Source organism: Micropterus salmoides, unplaced genomic scaffold (assembly GCF_014851395.1).
Source record: "Micropterus salmoides isolate LMB-PRFRI ecotype aquatic unplaced genomic scaffold, ASM1485139v1 Ms_hic_scaffold_8, whole genome shotgun sequence".
Lineage (NCBI taxonomy): Eukaryota > Metazoa > Chordata > Actinopteri > Centrarchiformes > Centrarchidae > Micropterus > Micropterus salmoides.
Genome location: NW_024044570.1, coordinates 39,140,825 through 39,158,936, shown reverse-complemented (window position 1 = coordinate 39,158,936; position 18,112 = coordinate 39,140,825). Strand labels below are relative to the sequence as shown.

At 38.9% G+C, this 18,112-nt stretch overlaps 2 protein-coding genes across 2 annotated transcripts; both read left to right on the top strand.

The window, feature by feature from the left end:
• Positions 1–76: 76 nt before the first annotated feature.
• LOC119893073 (calmodulin-regulated spectrin-associated protein 1-B-like) lies at positions 77–1,761 on the top strand (the record flags this gene model as incomplete). Its single annotated transcript, XM_038705001.1, has 4 exons — positions 77–161; positions 263–384; positions 484–602; positions 817–1,761. Coding segments are annotated over 4 exons (617 nt in total), but the record flags the coding sequence as incomplete, so codon positions are not given.
• A 4,078-nt stretch (positions 1,762–5,839) lies between these two features.
• Positions 5,840–17,702, top strand: LOC119894220 (potassium voltage-gated channel subfamily H member 8-like). The gene is made up of 12 exons (XM_038706842.1): positions 5,840–6,003; positions 8,783–9,017; positions 9,639–9,796; positions 10,109–10,310; positions 10,897–11,091; positions 11,471–11,670; positions 11,931–12,180; positions 12,272–12,486; positions 14,116–14,381; positions 15,102–15,193; positions 15,772–15,848; positions 16,652–17,702. The coding sequence occupies exons 1-12, from the start codon at positions 5,974–5,976 to the stop codon at positions 16,817–16,819; spliced, it is 2,088 nt and encodes a 695-aa protein (XP_038562770.1). The 5' UTR covers positions 5,840–5,973; the 3' UTR covers positions 16,820–17,702.
• The last annotated feature ends 410 nt before the right edge of the window (positions 17,703–18,112 follow it).

Below are 18,112 nucleotides of genomic sequence, written 5' to 3'. Positions count from 1 at the left end.
GTGGGGATCAGAAAACAACAATGTATTTTGTTTAGTAAAGTGACTGGGACTAAATCCTTCTGTCTGTCACTTTCAGCTGACCTGATCTGCAGTACAGAGGATCGACTCTCTTTGGCGACCGAGGCAGACAGCGTCATCTCTGGAGGGGCAGAGTCACAGAGGTGAGACTTCCTGTGTTTCGTGTAAGTGCAGAGGACATGATCTCTCTTCCACCTTGTGCATCGGTATTGTCATTTTACTGACATATATGTGTGGCTTCCAGAGCTGGATCTGTGTGCTCAATGGAGTCGTTCCCCATGCTGAGCAGGGCGTCCAGCAGGAACATGGAGAGGGACTGGGAGAACGGCTCTATAGCCTCTTCCATCACTTCAGTGGAGTACAATGGTGAGCAGAAATGCAGAAAATGATTGAATATCCTATAGCTTACAGACTTTTATGCATTTATCTTATTAATCTTTTTGTAATTTTTTTTGTTTGTTAAAGGACCTAAACTCTTCAAGGAGCCAAGCTCCAAGTCCAACAAGCCAATCATCATCAATGCCATCGCTCACTGCTGTCTGGCTGGAAGGGTTAATGAGGGCCAGAAGAATGCTATTCTGGAGGTTAGTGTGATCACTTGAAATAAATGTATTGATGGTGGATTTACTGTGAATATGTAGAAGCTATGCTTACATAGTTATCATCAGTGAACTCTGCGTTACTTTCATGGCAAAGTAAGTTGTTTTTTATTTTACTTATTACTTTCACAGTTACATTTTTCGCTCATGTTTTGCTATATTCAGAAAAGATGTTTTGTGTCTCTTTTACTGACCACAGGAGCTGGAAAAGTGCGAGTCGAATCACTTGATTATCCTCTTCCGTGACGGTGGGTGCCAGTTCCGCGCTATTTACTCGTACTCACCCGACACCGAGGAGATCATCAAGTTCACAGGCACAGGGCCGCGTGCTATCACCCGCAAGATGATCGACAAGCTCTACAAATACAGCTCGGACAGAAAGCAGTTCACCGTCATCCCCGCCAAGTCTGTGTCGGTCAGCGTAGATGCCCTGACCATCCACAATCACCTCTGGCAGGTCAAGAGACCGGGCAGTGCGCGGAGAAAGTGAGAAGGCAGAAGAGGGAAAGAAAACACTTGTTATAGTTTCTGTTCTATCTACTACTGTTGGGCAGGACCCAATAATCTTTGAGATGATTGACATGTGGTCATGTAACTGACATGTCCCAAAGGGGTATATATCTTTAGATGTCAGACGGTGGCAGTGTGTGACTATGAAACACCTGCCAACTGAATGCTCTAACATTTCATGTTTTCATTTCGTCTCGTTAGCTTTTTATTCTGCATGTCACATGTTCAAATTTGTGGGTACGTCCTACTTGAGTTAGGCACTATTGATGATTGACTGATTCTTATGTAGCAATGAAGAGGAGATGGACCCTCGAGTTGAATACTACTGAATCTACTTTCATTAACAAGCATACTGCTGATACCAAGTGCAACTACAGACATGCAAAGGTGAACATTCACTTGATTATGTCTTTTAAATTTAAAGCTATTTCAGCTTGGCAAAAAAAACACCCTACTGCTGTGATTAATCCAGGCTCCACATACAGAGCCCCTATTATTCACCAGTAACTATTTATTACTGGTCAGTGCTTTCATGAAGAGAGGGAGCTTTGAACATACATTTTTATGTAAGTATGGAATGGATTTTAGTGAGTGGTAACGTCCAGTCTTGTTTTCTATTTAGTGCGTTTGAGGAAGTGTGAGTGTTAGTGGAAGGGGAGAGCTGAATGCACTGTACGTGCATCCTGCTCTGAATGTGTTCTCTCACTGTTGATTATGCTTTAAAATGTCTGTCATGCAACAGAACAATAGAGCAAAGCAACAAAACTTTTTTTTTCTTTTTTAGTTTGGGAGCTGCGTGCTGCTGTTACAGAGGAAGTGTAATGTTTTTACAGTAGGGGAAATTCTACTAGTATTTGTTCCAAAAAGGAAGCGCTTTTGAGACTCAGTGCATTATACCGTTTCAGTAGTGCATTAAATTGTATTAACTTCATACTTACATTCCACCACATATGTGAGCCATCTGAGATCCCTGAATGGCTCGTATTGCTGAACCAAAATGAACTGAGCTATGCCACTGAGCTGTTAGCTGCTCATTAACTGCTCACTGGATTCTGGTGAGACATACGATTTTAATGTAGCTTCTGGCACTCAACACTAGTAATTTCCCTGTAATGACTGACTGTCAACAGCTGGTATAACGTGGAGGGAAACTGCACAATACTTGATATTTGTTTGCTGCATTTTGTACACTTTTGAGTAGTATTTTTTGTACGTTATGTACAAGTTATGTTTACTAAAAAACAGGCACTATTTTGAGGTTATTCTGTTACAGGCTTTCAGAGATGTTATGAGTCTTATTTCATTGTGTTATATTGTATGTTTATTTATTTTGAAGAGATATAATAAAATGCAACTAGGTATGTTTTCTGATGAAATGTGTGCTTGCCAAAGTTGTACTGTGTGCATTTTTGTGTGTATACAGATGTGCATCTGTTCTTTCCTCCTCCCCTTTTCTTTCTTTGATCATCTGCCTTCCTCTTTCACTCCTCTTTTAATCACATCTGTCTCTGTCTCTGTTTCTCTGCTGCTCTCTATTCCCCTCTCTCGTTCTCTTCCGGGCGTGGTGGAGGTAAATAGTATGTGTATGAATGGTCTGTAACTCTGATTAGGTCCTAAACCATTCTCCCACACAAAAAATGACTATACACTAGTATGCACAACCATACCCTCACTCACGCTTGTTTTTGGGCCTTACATCATTTAAACTACTACACCAAAGACAAGTGTTACAGTATGAAAGTCTTAAATAGCAGCTATGAAATCTTAAAAGCACCGCATACAATATTGATCAAATTGTGTCAGACTTTCTTATGAAAAGCCACCATATAGAATGTGTGGGAATAAGATTAACTGGATTATATTCACAGAGGGTATCAAACATGTTACATGTGTCTCTTAAAAGTTGTTAGAAATAAATATGAAATATTTTATTCTTTGATTTTGGGGTGCTTGAAAAGTATCAATCCTGACAACAACTCACACATTTGAGTTCAGGACAACTAGGTAGGTGGACAGGTAGGTAGGTTTATTGTCACAAAATAACAAGTTATAGAGTGAAATTGTGTTTTGTAACTCCCTTCTGCTACATACTACTAGGACTAATTTCATAAACTGATACTTGAGGTGCTATAAAAACACATTTCTCCATGACTTCTGGCAACTAGTACATCACTACATGGAAAGCATGGAAAAACGACTGTATCAAAAGAGAAATAGACTTGCTGAAGATTAAATGACCCAACAAAGTTCCAATTGAATTCACATCAACCAGCCACAGCATTAACGTGTTGGTTATCTGTTTATTTCTAAATTAAATTAATAGTCAGTGGGGTTTTTTCTTTGTTTTTATGATGCTGCTGAAAAATAGTGTTTATGGGAGTGGCACCGCTGAATACTGTAGGAAAGCACAACTTTATTCACTGATTTTGCTGAAACTGGATCATATTTGATGGAAAATATTATCTGGCTTTCTCTCTGATGTCTCCCGGCTGTTCTGCCTCAACTCTGTGATTTAAGGAGATTCCTGATGGACACATGGCTTTAACTTACTTGTTGCTGTTGAAAGTCAGCTAACTAGCTACCAGGATGAAAAGAGCCAAACCGGCAAGAAAAACACCTTCGTACTGTGTTCCCGGTGGTCAGACTGGCCTCTCTGTCTGTGCCTTTTTATATCCAGTCCATGGTCTGTGCCCGGGTCCGGCTGCCGTGTGTTCACTCACTGAGCTGAGCTGGCATCAGTCAGCACAAAGTCTGCATGACGGGGTGAGGGCGTAACCACAACATTCAACCACTACACTGATCACCACAGATCAATTCAATTCAATTCAAATTAGCTTTATTGGCATGAATGTAATAACAACATTGCCAAAGCATCATATATCCAACATAAGAACAATCATCCCATACATTTCAGTAAACAAGTAATTAAAGCGTAAAGTAATCAAAGCATATGTGTGTCTGTGTAAAAAAAAGGGAAAAAAAGAAATTTTAATAAAATAAATAAATAAAACAGTGAGCGTGTTTGTGTGTTTGTGTGTGTTAAAAATAAAAATATATTAAAAATAAAATAAATAAAACAGTAAGCGTGTGTGTGTGTATGTGTGTTAAAAAATAAAAAAATAAAATAAAACAAATAAATGAAACAGTAACGTGTGTGTATATATTAATAGACAAAAAAAATATATATATAAAAAAAGAATTAATTGATTAAAAAAATAAAAAGAAAAAAGAAATCAGTATCAAATGTAGAAACAAAACAATTACTAAAATATCAAATGATCAAAATTGTGTTTTATATTTAGAGCATGAGGTTAGAAAGTGCAGCTCTGTCTCTACCTGTCCCCTGTCACACTGGGAGCAGAGTCTCTCCTCTTGTGGTAGCCAGCTCTGTCTGTGGCGACCCTTTTCTATGGCCAGGCTGTGTTCAGTCAGTCTGTATATTGTCAACATTTTTCTTAATTTGGGACATTTTATTGTACTCAGTTAATTTGCCAGTGTGAATTCTCTTTTTAGGGTCAGATAACATTGTAATTTACTTTGTGTTTTGGTTGTTTCTTTCCAGTATTCAATATATTTTTCTTTCTGCTTGCTGATAATTTGGTTTGGTCTGGTGTTGCTGTCCTGAGGCTGTTGGGGACTTACTGCAGAGAGCCTCAGGACCAGCTGGCTGAGGGGACTCTTCTCTGGTTTCAGCTCCTGGTATGTTAGGGCTTTGTGATGATATGTCTGGGGGTTAACTGAGTTTAAGTGATTGTAAAATTGAAGTGATCTTTTCTGTATTTTTAGTAGGAAGGGGTATTGGCCTAGCTCTGCTCTGCACAGGTTATTTGGTGTTTTTCTCTGCACCTGCAGGATGCTCTTACAGAACTCTGTATGGAAAGATTCTATGATTGTTTTGTCCCATTTGTCAAATTCGTTATTAAGTTTTGGCCCCCAGATTTCACTACCATATAGAATTATTGGTTCTAGTACAAATAGGAAAATTTTCAGCCAGATTTCAATTGGAATATATTTTAATGTTTCTTTTTATTCCTCAGATCCCTCACTAGCTGTGGTTTTTACAGTTTTTCAGTTTTTCTGTTTAATAGAAACTTTGTGGTTAAAGTAATCTGATTAAAAGTAATCCCCATTTTTACAAAATGTACTGTAACGGAATACAGTTACTTTATTTTGTATCTTGATTAGGAAACGCCCTTACATGAAGCCTAATCCGTTACTCCCCAACCCTGACCACGTTTTAAATGCGGACTTTATATTTAATTGTAGATAACCATAGCAATAGCACTTGCACTTCAGGACAGTTCTTTCTAGGTTGTGGTTGTAAAAATGATATAGCTTTACAATAACTCTACATTAAATTCACTATAAAAGAAAAGAAAAAGGAACAAATGGCTGCCCGTAGGACAGTTTGGCTTCAGGTAAGTTAAAGGATATAATACTGTACTTTCAGAGTTATCCTGTGAAATAAGTTAGCTAATTAAGATGCTTGTTAATTAATTCAGAGCAATCAGCTACAGCATTAAAGTGTTGTTTATTTCCAAATTAAATATAGTCACAACAGTGTTAAACTAATAGAGATGAAATGTACAATCATATCTGGGAAGAAAAGATAAGACACAAATAGGCAGAGGTAAAGCAGAATAGCAGTTTAGGCCTAACATATAGTTATATATTTTAAATTATTGTTTACATTCAGTAACAGTTTGACCATGTTTTAAATGCAGACTTTATATTTAATTGTAGATAACCATAGCAACAGCACTTGCACCAGTTCTTTCTAAAAAATAATCTAGCTTTACAATAACTCTACATTAAACTTACTATAAAAGAAAAGAAAATTGAACAAATGGCTGCCCGGTGGACAGTTTGGCTTCAGGTAAGTTAAAACAAAATAACATTGTACTTTCAGAGTTATTCTGTGATATTGGTTAGCTGATTATATTGCTAGTTAATTAACTCAGGGCAAACGCCACTCTAGTCAGACACATCCACTAGGGATGTGGGAGTCAGTTTATCAAGCAGGTTATAAAATATGATGCATTGCTTCTATTTAGTCTATCTGACCCAAGAGTATATAAAGTTCCAACTGGATTCACCTTGACCAGCTACAGCATTAAATTGCTGTTTATATTTTAATTTCCAAATTAAATATAGTCACAACAGTGTTGTGAGATGAGATGAAATGTACAATCATATCTGGGGAGAAAAGAAGATGAGAGAAATAGACAGGGGTAAAGCAGAATAGCAGATTTAGGCCTAACATGTTTTTAAAAAAATGACGTATACATTCAGAGACAGTTTGACCACATTTTAAATGCAGACTTTATATTTAATTGTAGATAACCATAGCAACAGCACTTGCACTTCAGGACAGTTCTTTCTAGGTTGTAAAAATAATCTAGCTAATTAAACTTACTATAAAAGTAACGTTAAAGAAAAAGGAACAAATGGCTGCCCATTGGACAGTTTGGCTTCAGGTAAGTTAAAGGATATAATACTGTACTTTCAGAGTTATCCTGTGAAATAAGTTAGCTAAATAAGATGCTTGTTATTAATTCAGAGCAAACGCCACTCCAGACAGACACAGACGTGGGAGTTTTACATATAAAACAGTCAGTTTATCAAGCAGGTTATAAAATATGATGCATTGCTAAAGATTAATTTAGTCTATCTGACCCAAGAGTATATAAAGCTCCAATGGATTCACCTCGACCAGCTACAGCATTAAAGTGTTGTTTAGCCTATGTTTATTTCCAAATTAAATATAGTCACAACAGTGTTAAACAATAGAGATGAAATGTACAATCATATCTGGGAAGAAAAAGAAGATGAGAGAAATAGACAGGGGTAAAGCAGAATAGCAGATTTAGGCCTAAAATATATATTTTTAAAAACAACTTGTATACATTCAGAAACACGTTTTAAATGCAGACTTTACATTTAATTGTAGATAACTATAGCAACAGCCTGCGAAATAAGTTAGCTGATTAAGTTGCTAGTTAATGAACTCAGAGCAAATGCCACTCCAGACAGACACTCCACCGGGGACCTGCCTTGTGGGAGTTTTACATATAAAATAATTTATCAAGCAGGATATAAAAGATTATTTGCTAAAATGACCCACCATTAGGCCTACATAAAGTTTCACTTTGATTTACCATAGCCAGCTACAGCATTAAAGAGCAGTTTATCTGTTCATTTACATATTAAATTAATGGTCACAACAGTGTCAAACAATAGAGATATAATGTACAATCATATCTGGGAAGAAAATAAGTTGAAAGAGAAAAATACAGGTTTATAGCAGATTTACATATTAAAAATCACTAATATTCAAAAACAATTGGAACAGTTTTAGACAACTTTATATTTAATTGTAGGTAACCATAGCAACAGCATTTCTTCAGGCCAGTTAGCCACTATGAAGAATAGGCTAACGTTAATCACTTGGAAAAACATTAAGTAGTATTTTGGGGTATACATAAAAGTCTAGGGAACCTCTGCAATAGCCTAAAAGGACAGACTTTATTCATTGCTCAAGACCAAAGCAGGCTGGGAGATGTAGTTGAGACAGTAAGCTCTGGGCTGCAGTGTGAGTTAGTGAAGTGCAAAGACCAGCTGTGGCTGTGTGACATGCAGTGAAATATTTGTCCATGCAGTGCTGGGCTTTTCTTTTCTAATCATTTGGATGTGCTTGCTGACTGCCTCGAGTGCCAGTGGTCAGATGGGTGTCCTGACCTCTGTGATGGAAGGCAAATGAAATAAAAGTCCATCTTTTGCTGACATAGCTTGAACTATCATTAAAGTGGCAACAGTTGTTGAAGGCAGTCAGCAAGGTCTTTCTTCTGGATTTTCCACAGTGGTTACAAACATCATGAAAGCCATTGTTCTATGTCAAGCAGCCATGATCAATACAGTTTTGAATTTTATTTCACTGGGAATAATTTGAGCATGATTCTCTACTTTGTTATTCTCTGGCATTTCTCTTATTTTTGTTACTACAAGAATTAGTTTCAAATAGTCAATACCCTCAACTAGGCATCTTCAGAGCCCTTTTCAGGTTAAGACTTCATTAACCAGACTTCTTGTTGCATGTTAATGAAGTGGCCACAATGTTACTGGATACTGGACACCTCATTGGATTCCAGCTCATTTGTCTCCCCTTTCCCTCTCACAACTTTCAAATTGCATGGCATTTGGAGGGATGAAGTCAAGCCAAGATGAAATTATCAGGTGTCAATGTTGGTAATAAGTTTAAACCTCACTGACCGTAGTCCTGTCTATGTCATTTTTGTATTGTTAATGCAGGGCCATTTAAAAGGTTTATCAGTGTCAATAGGAAGCTGTCAAGGATATAAATAGCAGCATTACCATATCTGTACACTAGAGCAAAAGAAATTTATATTATCTGGTTCTGCAAAATCCTGGCACTGCCACGGCATCATTCATTTTCACAACACTCCACCTCGTGATCATCTGGTTGTCAAGTTATTAATTTCTACAGCTTCTCTAATGTGCTTTGTTTGCTTTTGTATATTTTAATTGTAAGGTTGAAAGTCAAGAACATTGGTGTGTGTGTGTGTATAAAACATAGATGACTGTGTATATGTTTTTACCAATATATTGTTGCACTTACTATACCTGTTCTCTTTCAGAGCATAATTGAAAAGCCTTTGATAACAGAGGTGGAAGTAGTGCAGAAGTCCCGCTTCATCCTGCTCCACTACAGTATGTCCAAAGTCCTGTGGGACTGGTTAATCCTTATAGCCACTTTCTACGTGGCTGTCATCGTGCCCTACAACATCAGCTTCACTATATACGATGAAACCGCCGTAGAAACACACTCCACTGTCGCTACTGATGTTGTCGTGGAATTTCTCTTTATTATCGGTGAGTGTTGAAAGAAGTTTTTCACTAACTACTAGGTAGGACCATCATCAAGCCAATTCTATCTACTAAAGTACTAAAGTGAGTCAAATCAGCTCTCAAAATCTGAATCAAAATAACATTGTGGTTAAGTTTTTTGTGTTGTCATGTGGTGACATGAGATTTTCAACGAGAGAAACTGAGACATGAAGTCCTCCAAGTTACAGGCAGCCCTGGTTTTATAGAACCTTCAGGATGTCTGAGTTTCTCCCAGGGACTCCTCCTGGTCGATAATGCCAGGTTAACCTCCAAAGGGAAGCACCTAAGGGATGAATTGAGGTGGCTTAACCTCAAAATGATCCAGTAAAGTGTTCTGTTCTTTGCCAAAGTTCTGTAATTATTCCTGTCTAAGAAAACCTATTCAACTAAAACCAGTTGCTCCTACTTGCTGGAGTATGGATCATGCCATTATTGCCATTATGTACTTAAAATGACCTTGAAAGAGCTTATGCTGAGCTGCTTTTCACTGATTTTAGCTCTGCTTTCAACACTCTTCAGCGATACCTTTTAATTCAAAAACTTCACCAACTGGATGTCTTTCACTCACTGGGGTAGGGAACTTACCTTCAACCTCTGTATTTGCAGACATTATCCTGAGCTTCCGCACCACCTATATCAACCAGTCAGGGAAGGTGGTGTATGACTCGCGCTCCATTAGCAAACACTACGCCACCACCTGGTTCTTAGTGGACCTGGCTGCTTCCCTGCCCATTGATCTGCTGTATGCCGCCCACATCCCAATGGTGAGTACAACTGGACAACAATATCTTCAGCCGTCTTTTTTTCACTGCCCTCCGCGGTTTCTGACACAAGCAGCAATTTCCCAATGTATTGCCTTTGGGAATACAGTACCTTACATTGCACAAGGCTGCTACTGCCTGCCTGCCTGTGTGATGAGTACTTCTAAAATAGTGATAAGCAAATTTGTTTGAACAAAACATATCTGTATGTATACAGTCAAAGTGTGTTGTAAGATATAACATGGCAAAGGGATTCACTTTATTCTTCTTTCTTTTTTCTTTTCAATTCCCCCCATACTTGCCCCTCCTTTTCAGACCTCCTTCACCCACCTGCTCAAGACAGTACGCCTGCTGCGTCTCCTTCGTCTGCTTCAGAAAGTGGATCGCTACTCTAAGTACAGCGCCATGGTGCTGACCTTGCTAATGTCTATGTTTGCCCTGCTGGCACACTGGATGGCCTGCATCTGGTACACGATTGGACACAAGGAGATGGAGGACAGTAAGACCTGGCACATTGGTAAGTCTTATTAAAGCTGTTGAAGTATGAATGTCAGGTTTGGTGTTTCGTTCAGCAAGGGGGGATTAATATTTCCTTAAAAGTAATAGTTCAAACAGATTTTTACCATGTGCAAGTATTTATAAATTGTCTTCATTGTGCCTTCTGACAGGAAATAAATGCAATATTTTATTAAAAGCACAGTGCTGACTATCCAGACTTGATTCAGTTACCCATTGGTGAAAAATCCAACAAATAAGAGAGAATAATAGAGTTGACTTTGCCAATACAGTGAGTAGACATTTGTTGGGTCCCCAATCAGCTATAAATACACATGGCTCACCCATTGGGATGTCTCGCTCTGCTCACTCGTGACAGCCACCATACTCTGGCACTCTAATGACAACTCAAACAAGATGAAAAGCTGATATAAAAATGACACACTAATGTTTTGTTTGTGTCACACACATGTACTTTTGTCTCTCTTAGACCAGGTAAACCATTTACTATTAACTGTAGCTCTGAGCTGACTTGTGCCACACAAACATAAAGATAATATGAACCATAGTCTTTGAACATTATTGTCTCATCCTCTACCTCCTTCAAGGGTGGCTCAGTGAGCTGGGCAAACGTATGGAGACTCCCTACACCAACAGCACGGTGGGTGGCCCGACGGCGTACAATGCCTACATCACCGCCCTTTACTTTGCCCTGAGCAGCCTGACCACTGTGGGCTTTGGCAATGTCTCTGCCAACACCGATGCTGAAATGATCTTCTCCATCTGCACCATGCTTGTCAGTGGTACGTCTGACAGGGTTGGATGGTTAGGCTGGCCTTTAAGTTAGTTGCCATCTTTATATAAATATAAACAAATTATTTTAGCTGAGGTGGCAGAGTTTATTTTTTATTTAGACTGCTTGTCAGAGGAAGTAAATTAACAGTGACAAATGTAGATTATTGGGTAACGATATACTTTTATTTTATAGCAGCAAAAGAAGTGAAAAATAAAAGTCACCTTAAAAAGTAAATTTTTCTATTGTTGCTATTTAATCCATTCAAATTGTAATAGCCAAAAAAAAACAGCATTCAGAATGTAAAAGAATATATTTTTTTCTAGAAATACAAATATTCAGAAGTAATATCAACATTTACTTACTATTTGTTTCCGTCTCCCACACAGTGCTGATGTACGCCCTGGTGTTCGGTAACATTTCGGCCATCATCCAGCGTACGTACTCACGACATTCTCTCTACCACACACGCATGAAGGAACTAAAGGACTTTATGCGTATCCACCATCTGCCCCACCAGTTAAAACAACGCATTATGGAGTACTTCGAGACTACATGGTCGGTCAATAATGGTATAGATGTCAACAAGGTAGGTATCCCTTTCATTGTTGTTGACATGTAATACTTTGTACATTGTACTGTCTGTCCTAAAGACATTTCAGGGTAATGTTTGGAAGGCATTTGAGCACTGAAAGCTGTTCTGCATTCCACTGACAACCCTATGTAGCTGTAACTGTAATGATCTTTCACAATACATGGCATTCAAAAAAGGGTAACTTGTGGCTACACAGTTTATTCCCTAATTATCAATCAGCGTCACACCTCATTACATCTGTCACACATCCCCAGCTCCTGCATGACTTCCCTTTTGAGCTGCGGGCTGACATCGCTATGCAGCGGAATCAGGACATCATCCAGCTGCAGGTTTTTAGGGGGGCCAGTCGTGGTTGTCTGCGCTCAATCTCCCTCCACATAAAAAACTCCTTCTGTGTCCCCGGGGAGTACCTCATCTGTCAGGACGACGTGCTGCGAGCCATCTACTATGTCTGCTCTGGGTCTCTGGAAGTGCTGAAAGATACGATGGTGCTGGAAAGATTAGGTTTGTCTTGTGGTCAAGTGACTTTTTTTTTTGGCACAAAGTGTAGTGTAAAGTGGAGCAAAAAAGTGAATATGTAGTGTTCTGATTTTAGAAGCAGGGAACCTGATTGGATCTGACCTTCCTGAAACAGACCAGGTCATCAAGACCAATGCTGATGTGAAGGCGCTGACATACTGTCACATTCAGTATATCAGTGTGCGTGACCTGAAAGATGTGCTGGTTCTCTACCCCGAGTATGCCAGTGTGTTTGCCTCACACATCCAAGACAACCTCACCTACAACCTGCGTGAGGACAGCCAGGATGAGGTACTAAATATACACTCACACAGAAAACATGATTAAAAGTAGGCTTCCTTTTCTCACAATTTTAAACCTGTGTCATCTATTTAAACTTTTTCCCCTAATTCCAAACTCAACACTGCTGAAATCGGAGCCTACCAGCCCACAAACCTTCATCCAGTATCTTACAAACGTGTGTTGTATACAGTAAAAACACTAAACCCAACCTGATGCCAGTCACTTTGAATTGAAAATTACATTTTTTTCCATTTACATGCTCTGTATGAACTACTCCTTGATAATTATTCTGATCGACTTCAAATTTGGGAATTAAATTTAAAGACCTCTGTGACGGTAAATTGAAAAGCTTTAGAGGTTTCATCAAACGCCGTTGGCGTGTCGAAGTTTCAATGTTCCGAAATAAGTACTAACAGATTCAATATTTCTAAATAAGTAACTGGCACCTCAATCACACATTGTCAGGTCTTTTCCACATTTCACATGTTTGTTAAGTGCAGTGTCCAACATTCAGAGCTGTGTAAGCCGGCCTATCCCCGACATTAATGTATTCAGGCAATTCAGTATTCTGTTGCTTGGCTGTGTGAAGCTGAAGGTTATCTTTGCTCATTTGGCATCTTGCTTGTGAAACAAAAAGTAAAAGTATTTAAATAACATTTATTTTAATTATTCCTGCAGCCCAATGCCACAGTTTAGTGTGAAGATTTATGTGAAGTGTTATGTATTCCAATAACACCAAAAGAATTGAAACAATTTATTGCCTTGTGAAAAATAAACAAATTATTAATGAAACTGTGCCATAAATATATACTTGAAACCAGTAGCATAGAAAACATGCACATTGTGGCATAGTTTGCTTTGCTGTTGCCTGCTCCTGTGATATAGTGAATACTAAAGAAGACCATGGTCTCTGTGTGAACTGATTTTTTTGTAGAAAAGTAAAAATGTTGTTGAGTTAATATATTTGTCTTATTTAAAGAAATGCCCTTTTTTTTCACTTGAGCCCCTGCCCACCACAATGTCTGTGCACGTCCCTGCTTGTAAGTGATAATACATTTCCAAAGCTTGTTTTTAAAGTATATTATAGTAGGCAGGACCAGGACCAACACCAGTTGTTGTATATCATTTCCTGGCTTTTAGTGGACATATGTCTGGGTTTTCAAGGTAAATGTGCCATGTTTCTGGTACATGCTAAATTACTACTGAGTACTGTAGGACAGTTTGTGCAAGGACTCAGTAGCTGGAGTTAGCTTGCTAACTTGGTCAGTAGCTCTCCTACTGGGAAACCTTATTAGCTACTTGTCTCACTATATGCTGAATGCCACACCTTATTTTTTTATTATTAAAATACAGTTTACAGTGCTTGTTTGGTCTATTAATCAAGCCACTTAATGACACCCAATTCACCCAATTCACAAGTACACAGGCAGCCATGGGTAGAGCCTAATAGATTTGTAACGGGAGTGTGATTAAAATATCATCAGCTGTAACTATTTTTTTTTAATTTAACATGATCCCAGTATTTCAAAGTATTTAAGTAACATGTAATTGTTATTCCAGTATTTCCAAATTCCAAATAATCAGGCACATTAGAAAGTGTACAGTTATTAATGCTGCACATTGCATGCTGTTTTTCAGAAACCCAGGCTCCCCTCTATTGTGGAAACACAAGGGGATGAGTCTGACAACTCCGTCCACCTCCCTCCAGCAACACGCTCCCATTGCAATCACCTGCTGACCAGCTGCAGCAGCCTTGTTGGCCTTCACAGGCAGAGCTCAACCCCTCAGTCACCGTCAAAAAAAGAGAACAGCACCGCCCAGGGAGAGTCAGCGGCTGAGCAAAAGCCTTCACAGCGGCTTATCCCAACTGTCACCTGCTTTGGACCCCCAGATCTTGGTCCCAGGTATTGTGAAAGCTGTGTCAAAGTGTAATGAGTATCCACATGTTAGTGTTTTTCCTTCTTTTCAGTGCTTTCCCCCACAGACACTGAAATTTTAAAGCATTGGGAATTTGTGTCCAGTTTAAATTAATTTGACCATGGTTTGCTTAATAACCACACCAATATACAATGATGCATCTTTTTCTGTGTTTGTTATGGTGTAATTTCCCTGTTGTCAAACAGTCCCCCTTTACTACATGTCTTTCTTAGATACCCAGTATCAACCTGACACTGGTATCTAACGTTTATAGACCACATCATGTCTATATATTTAAGAAGAACAAGAAGATATTTTATTTACCCTAGTTATGACAGCTGTAGAACGTGTTTTAGAACTGTACACCTAAAGTCCTGCTTCAGAAACCTGCACCTTCTACTTGTATGTTGGATTACATATCTCCGCAAATTTTTACTGCATTTCATTACCAGAGCACCCTATCCTCCTGCCCAAACCATCTGTATTCATAATGTAATTATACCTAAGTCATCCAGTAAGTCCTAGATATGGGAAAGTGCTGGTTCAGAGAGCTCAGGTGTCGCCCCTCCAGGCTGGGCTCCTCATGTTCAAACCAACATGGGACTCTGCAGCTCTCATTCCTGGGTAATCTGCTGGCTCCGGTGTTCACTGAAAAAGCTCTACTGTTACATTAACTCCAGCTTTCCTCATCTTCACCCCTTCACCAGGGTTGTGGAGAGAACTGAAGACCATGGACACATGTTCCATTTCAACATGGAGCGCACCGGGCCTAGGGCCAGTACAGGAGGCAGCACCCACGGTAAGCCAAACCATCACAAGTTTTTTAGTTTTGTGGCCATTCTACAGCGCCTCTCGGAGGATTGCCTGCATTTTGTTTGGCTTTTTTCTAGTTTGTGCCTCACTGATTCCACAGAGTTGCGAGATATATAGACAATATAATACATATTTGTTGTTATGGCATTTTTAATGTATCTTTTTCTATTCTATATTTACGTTCTTGACTTGCCTTTCTTTTAATTCCTCTTAATATGTTTTTGTATGTAACACCAAGGCAAATTGGCAAACAGTGAAAACCTTCTTGGTAATAAAACATATTGTCATAAAAATCAAATGTTATAAATAACAATAATACATTTAATAGCACAGTAATAATAAATAAGTACTATTTTAAATAACACATACAATAGTACGCTTCCTGTGATTAGTTTGGTGTTCACACCAAAAATGAACTGCTCCAGAGTTCACATGACAGCGGTCCTAGACAAACTGCACCAAGGGGGAAAATGCTCCAGGGTTCGGTTCAACCGGAATAAACAAAGCTGGCCTAAACCTGCCCTAAGTCAGCTACTTAATGTTTTCGCCTCCTCATTTGTCCAGAGTCCACTCAGGCTAATGTTACTCTGCTGCTGGAGCCGGAGGAGGTCGGACAGATCATTAGTCAACTCAACAACAAGGTAAGGTATAGCCCCTTGACCTAAATTAAAACTGATTGGACCAAATGAAATGGAGCCCGAAGATCTTTGAGATCCAAATCAACTTCTGTTTGTAAAGTATTGTGGAGAGACTGAACATAAAATTCCGGAATCATAAATGAATTTGTAATTAGAAAATTCAATCTTCATGCTATTTCAACATTAAAATATGATTTCCTGTTTTTGTCTTTACAAACGGATTCTCTGACATCTTCAGTGCAGACCATCAAGATAAACAGAAACTCATGATCTTTATTCATTGATACATTCTGGCTTCTCATGCAATAAACAGCCATGGTTATAGATTTACAGGGGCAAACATACACGGAAATCAAGTAGACTCACTTTCTGCCTATCTCAGTCTGTCCTTAATTTGAATATAAAAAGAGCGAAAGCAGGTGCAGCCAGAGGTTCCAGATGGACGCTGGTATGTGCTGTCTGAAGTTAATATTAATTAATCAGCAGGTCTGGATTGCACGTCTGCAATCCAGATGAAAGTCAGGAGTGTTGATTTGACAATCTGAAGAAGAAAAGAAAACTGTTTGATTACAACCTAGCTCTACTTAGTTCGTAGTCCTTCTCTGACCCCCTTTCCAACTTGCTTCACTCTCTTGTTCCCAGTTTTCTTCCCTATTTGCGTCAGTTACCTCAGTCTGTGTCCCTCTGGATGTCACTAATGCATAAGAAGCCATTTCTTAGAGTCACAGACAGGATTATAAATTGCCTATGCATGTTAGGATAGGTATTTTAATGTTACAACTAAACGGTGTGCTCTCTCTGTCCAGATTGAAAACCTAAATCAGGATTTGTATGAACTCACCAGAGGCCGGTACCACCAGATGCATCTCCTCCACACCCACGCATCTGTGCATCACTACAGAGACTCCCACGACTCATACCCAAATGGTGTCCAGGCCTCCCACAGCCCCCCAACACAGTCCACAATCCTTTAACCACCTCCACAACGATCCTAGGAGCCATGAAAGTGCAAGCCAGACCCTCATCAGCCAGTCCCAGCTCACTTTGTGCCTGCAGCCTCCCTGTGATGGTGATGAATACTATAGCCTTTCGTCCAGTGCCCCTACAAGTAGGCATACATCCACACACAGCCTGCAAGACTCATCATCCAATTCTTACACCTCCATCTACGAAATCGAGGACTCACACCCCTCAATCTACACTGTGTCTGCCTCTCCATCCACGTTGCCAGACCACCCTCTTGGATCCTCCCTATATTCAGGATCACTGTGATCGGATGCTGTAGAGTCCCACCTTTCACTCTGCGACCCATCTGTCATAGAACTCATCACATAACATTGATTTTTTATTGTTTTAAATTGAATGTTTTTTTATTAGTTCATCATGTCTTATTTATAATTCTAATGAACATCTCCAATTGTATGCCTTAGAAGATCTGAATACATTTGCTTTGTTTTTCTGTAGTTTTAATTTCACTCCACAAAAAAACGTTCTCATGGATCTACAATTCAATAAATATGACATAGCTGCTGATAAGTTAAACATAAATATTTAGCCGAAAAGTGGTCCACATGAAATATTGTTGTTATTGTTAATTGTACTGTTATTAATTTACAAAATATGAATGCCTCCTGGTCAAAAAACACATTAACTCATTGTACTGGAGTATAATGTCTTTTTTCTTTTTCTTTTTTACTGTTAGTCTGTTGATGTTTATCCACAAGGTTTTAGAGTTGTGGTGTATTTTAAAATGAGTGAATTATTTTAATTAAACTTATAACATTAAAAAAATGTCATTCATCCATTTACTGTGAAGAAGAAACTGCAACTTGAATAAATTCTCAGAGCAACACAGAAAGTCACCTGTAGGCTTAAAAGAATTTGCAGCTGTCTTTTCTCTCATTAATGGCTGTGAATTCAATGATTTTTAGTTCTCCCTTTTTTATTTAAGCAGACCTGTCTGGACTCTCAATACGATTGTATAAGTGATCGTAGTATCTTCCATGTAATTGTTGATAAGTCTGCTCAGACAAGACTTTTATGCCGCGTTCGTGACCGGTCGGAACTGGGATATTTCCCAGTTGAAACGTCCGACCTCAATGCGTTCCAGGTGCATGGTGGTGCATGACACCAAAAGTGAACGAAAACGGCTGACCGTGACAAAGTGTACACACAGTTGCAGCCTCAGCAGTGTTTTAGGTGTTAATTAAAAGGACTGCACTGCCCTACAAAGTCTAAGTGCAGTAACTACGCAAACACTGAAACTG

Bases quoted from the DNA above. Each gene is read 5' to 3' on its own strand.
- LOC119894220 (XM_038706842.1), top strand. From the start codon at position 5,974: ATGGCTGCCCGGTGGACAGTTTGGCTTCAG. The intron at 11,671-11,930 runs GTAGGTATCCCT...ACACATCCCCAG, and splicing joins ATGGTATAGATGTCAACAAG to CTCCTGCATGACTTCCCTTT. The intron at 15,194-15,771 runs GTAAGCCAAACC...TCATTTGTCCAG, and splicing joins TACAGGAGGCAGCACCCACG to AGTCCACTCAGGCTAATGTT.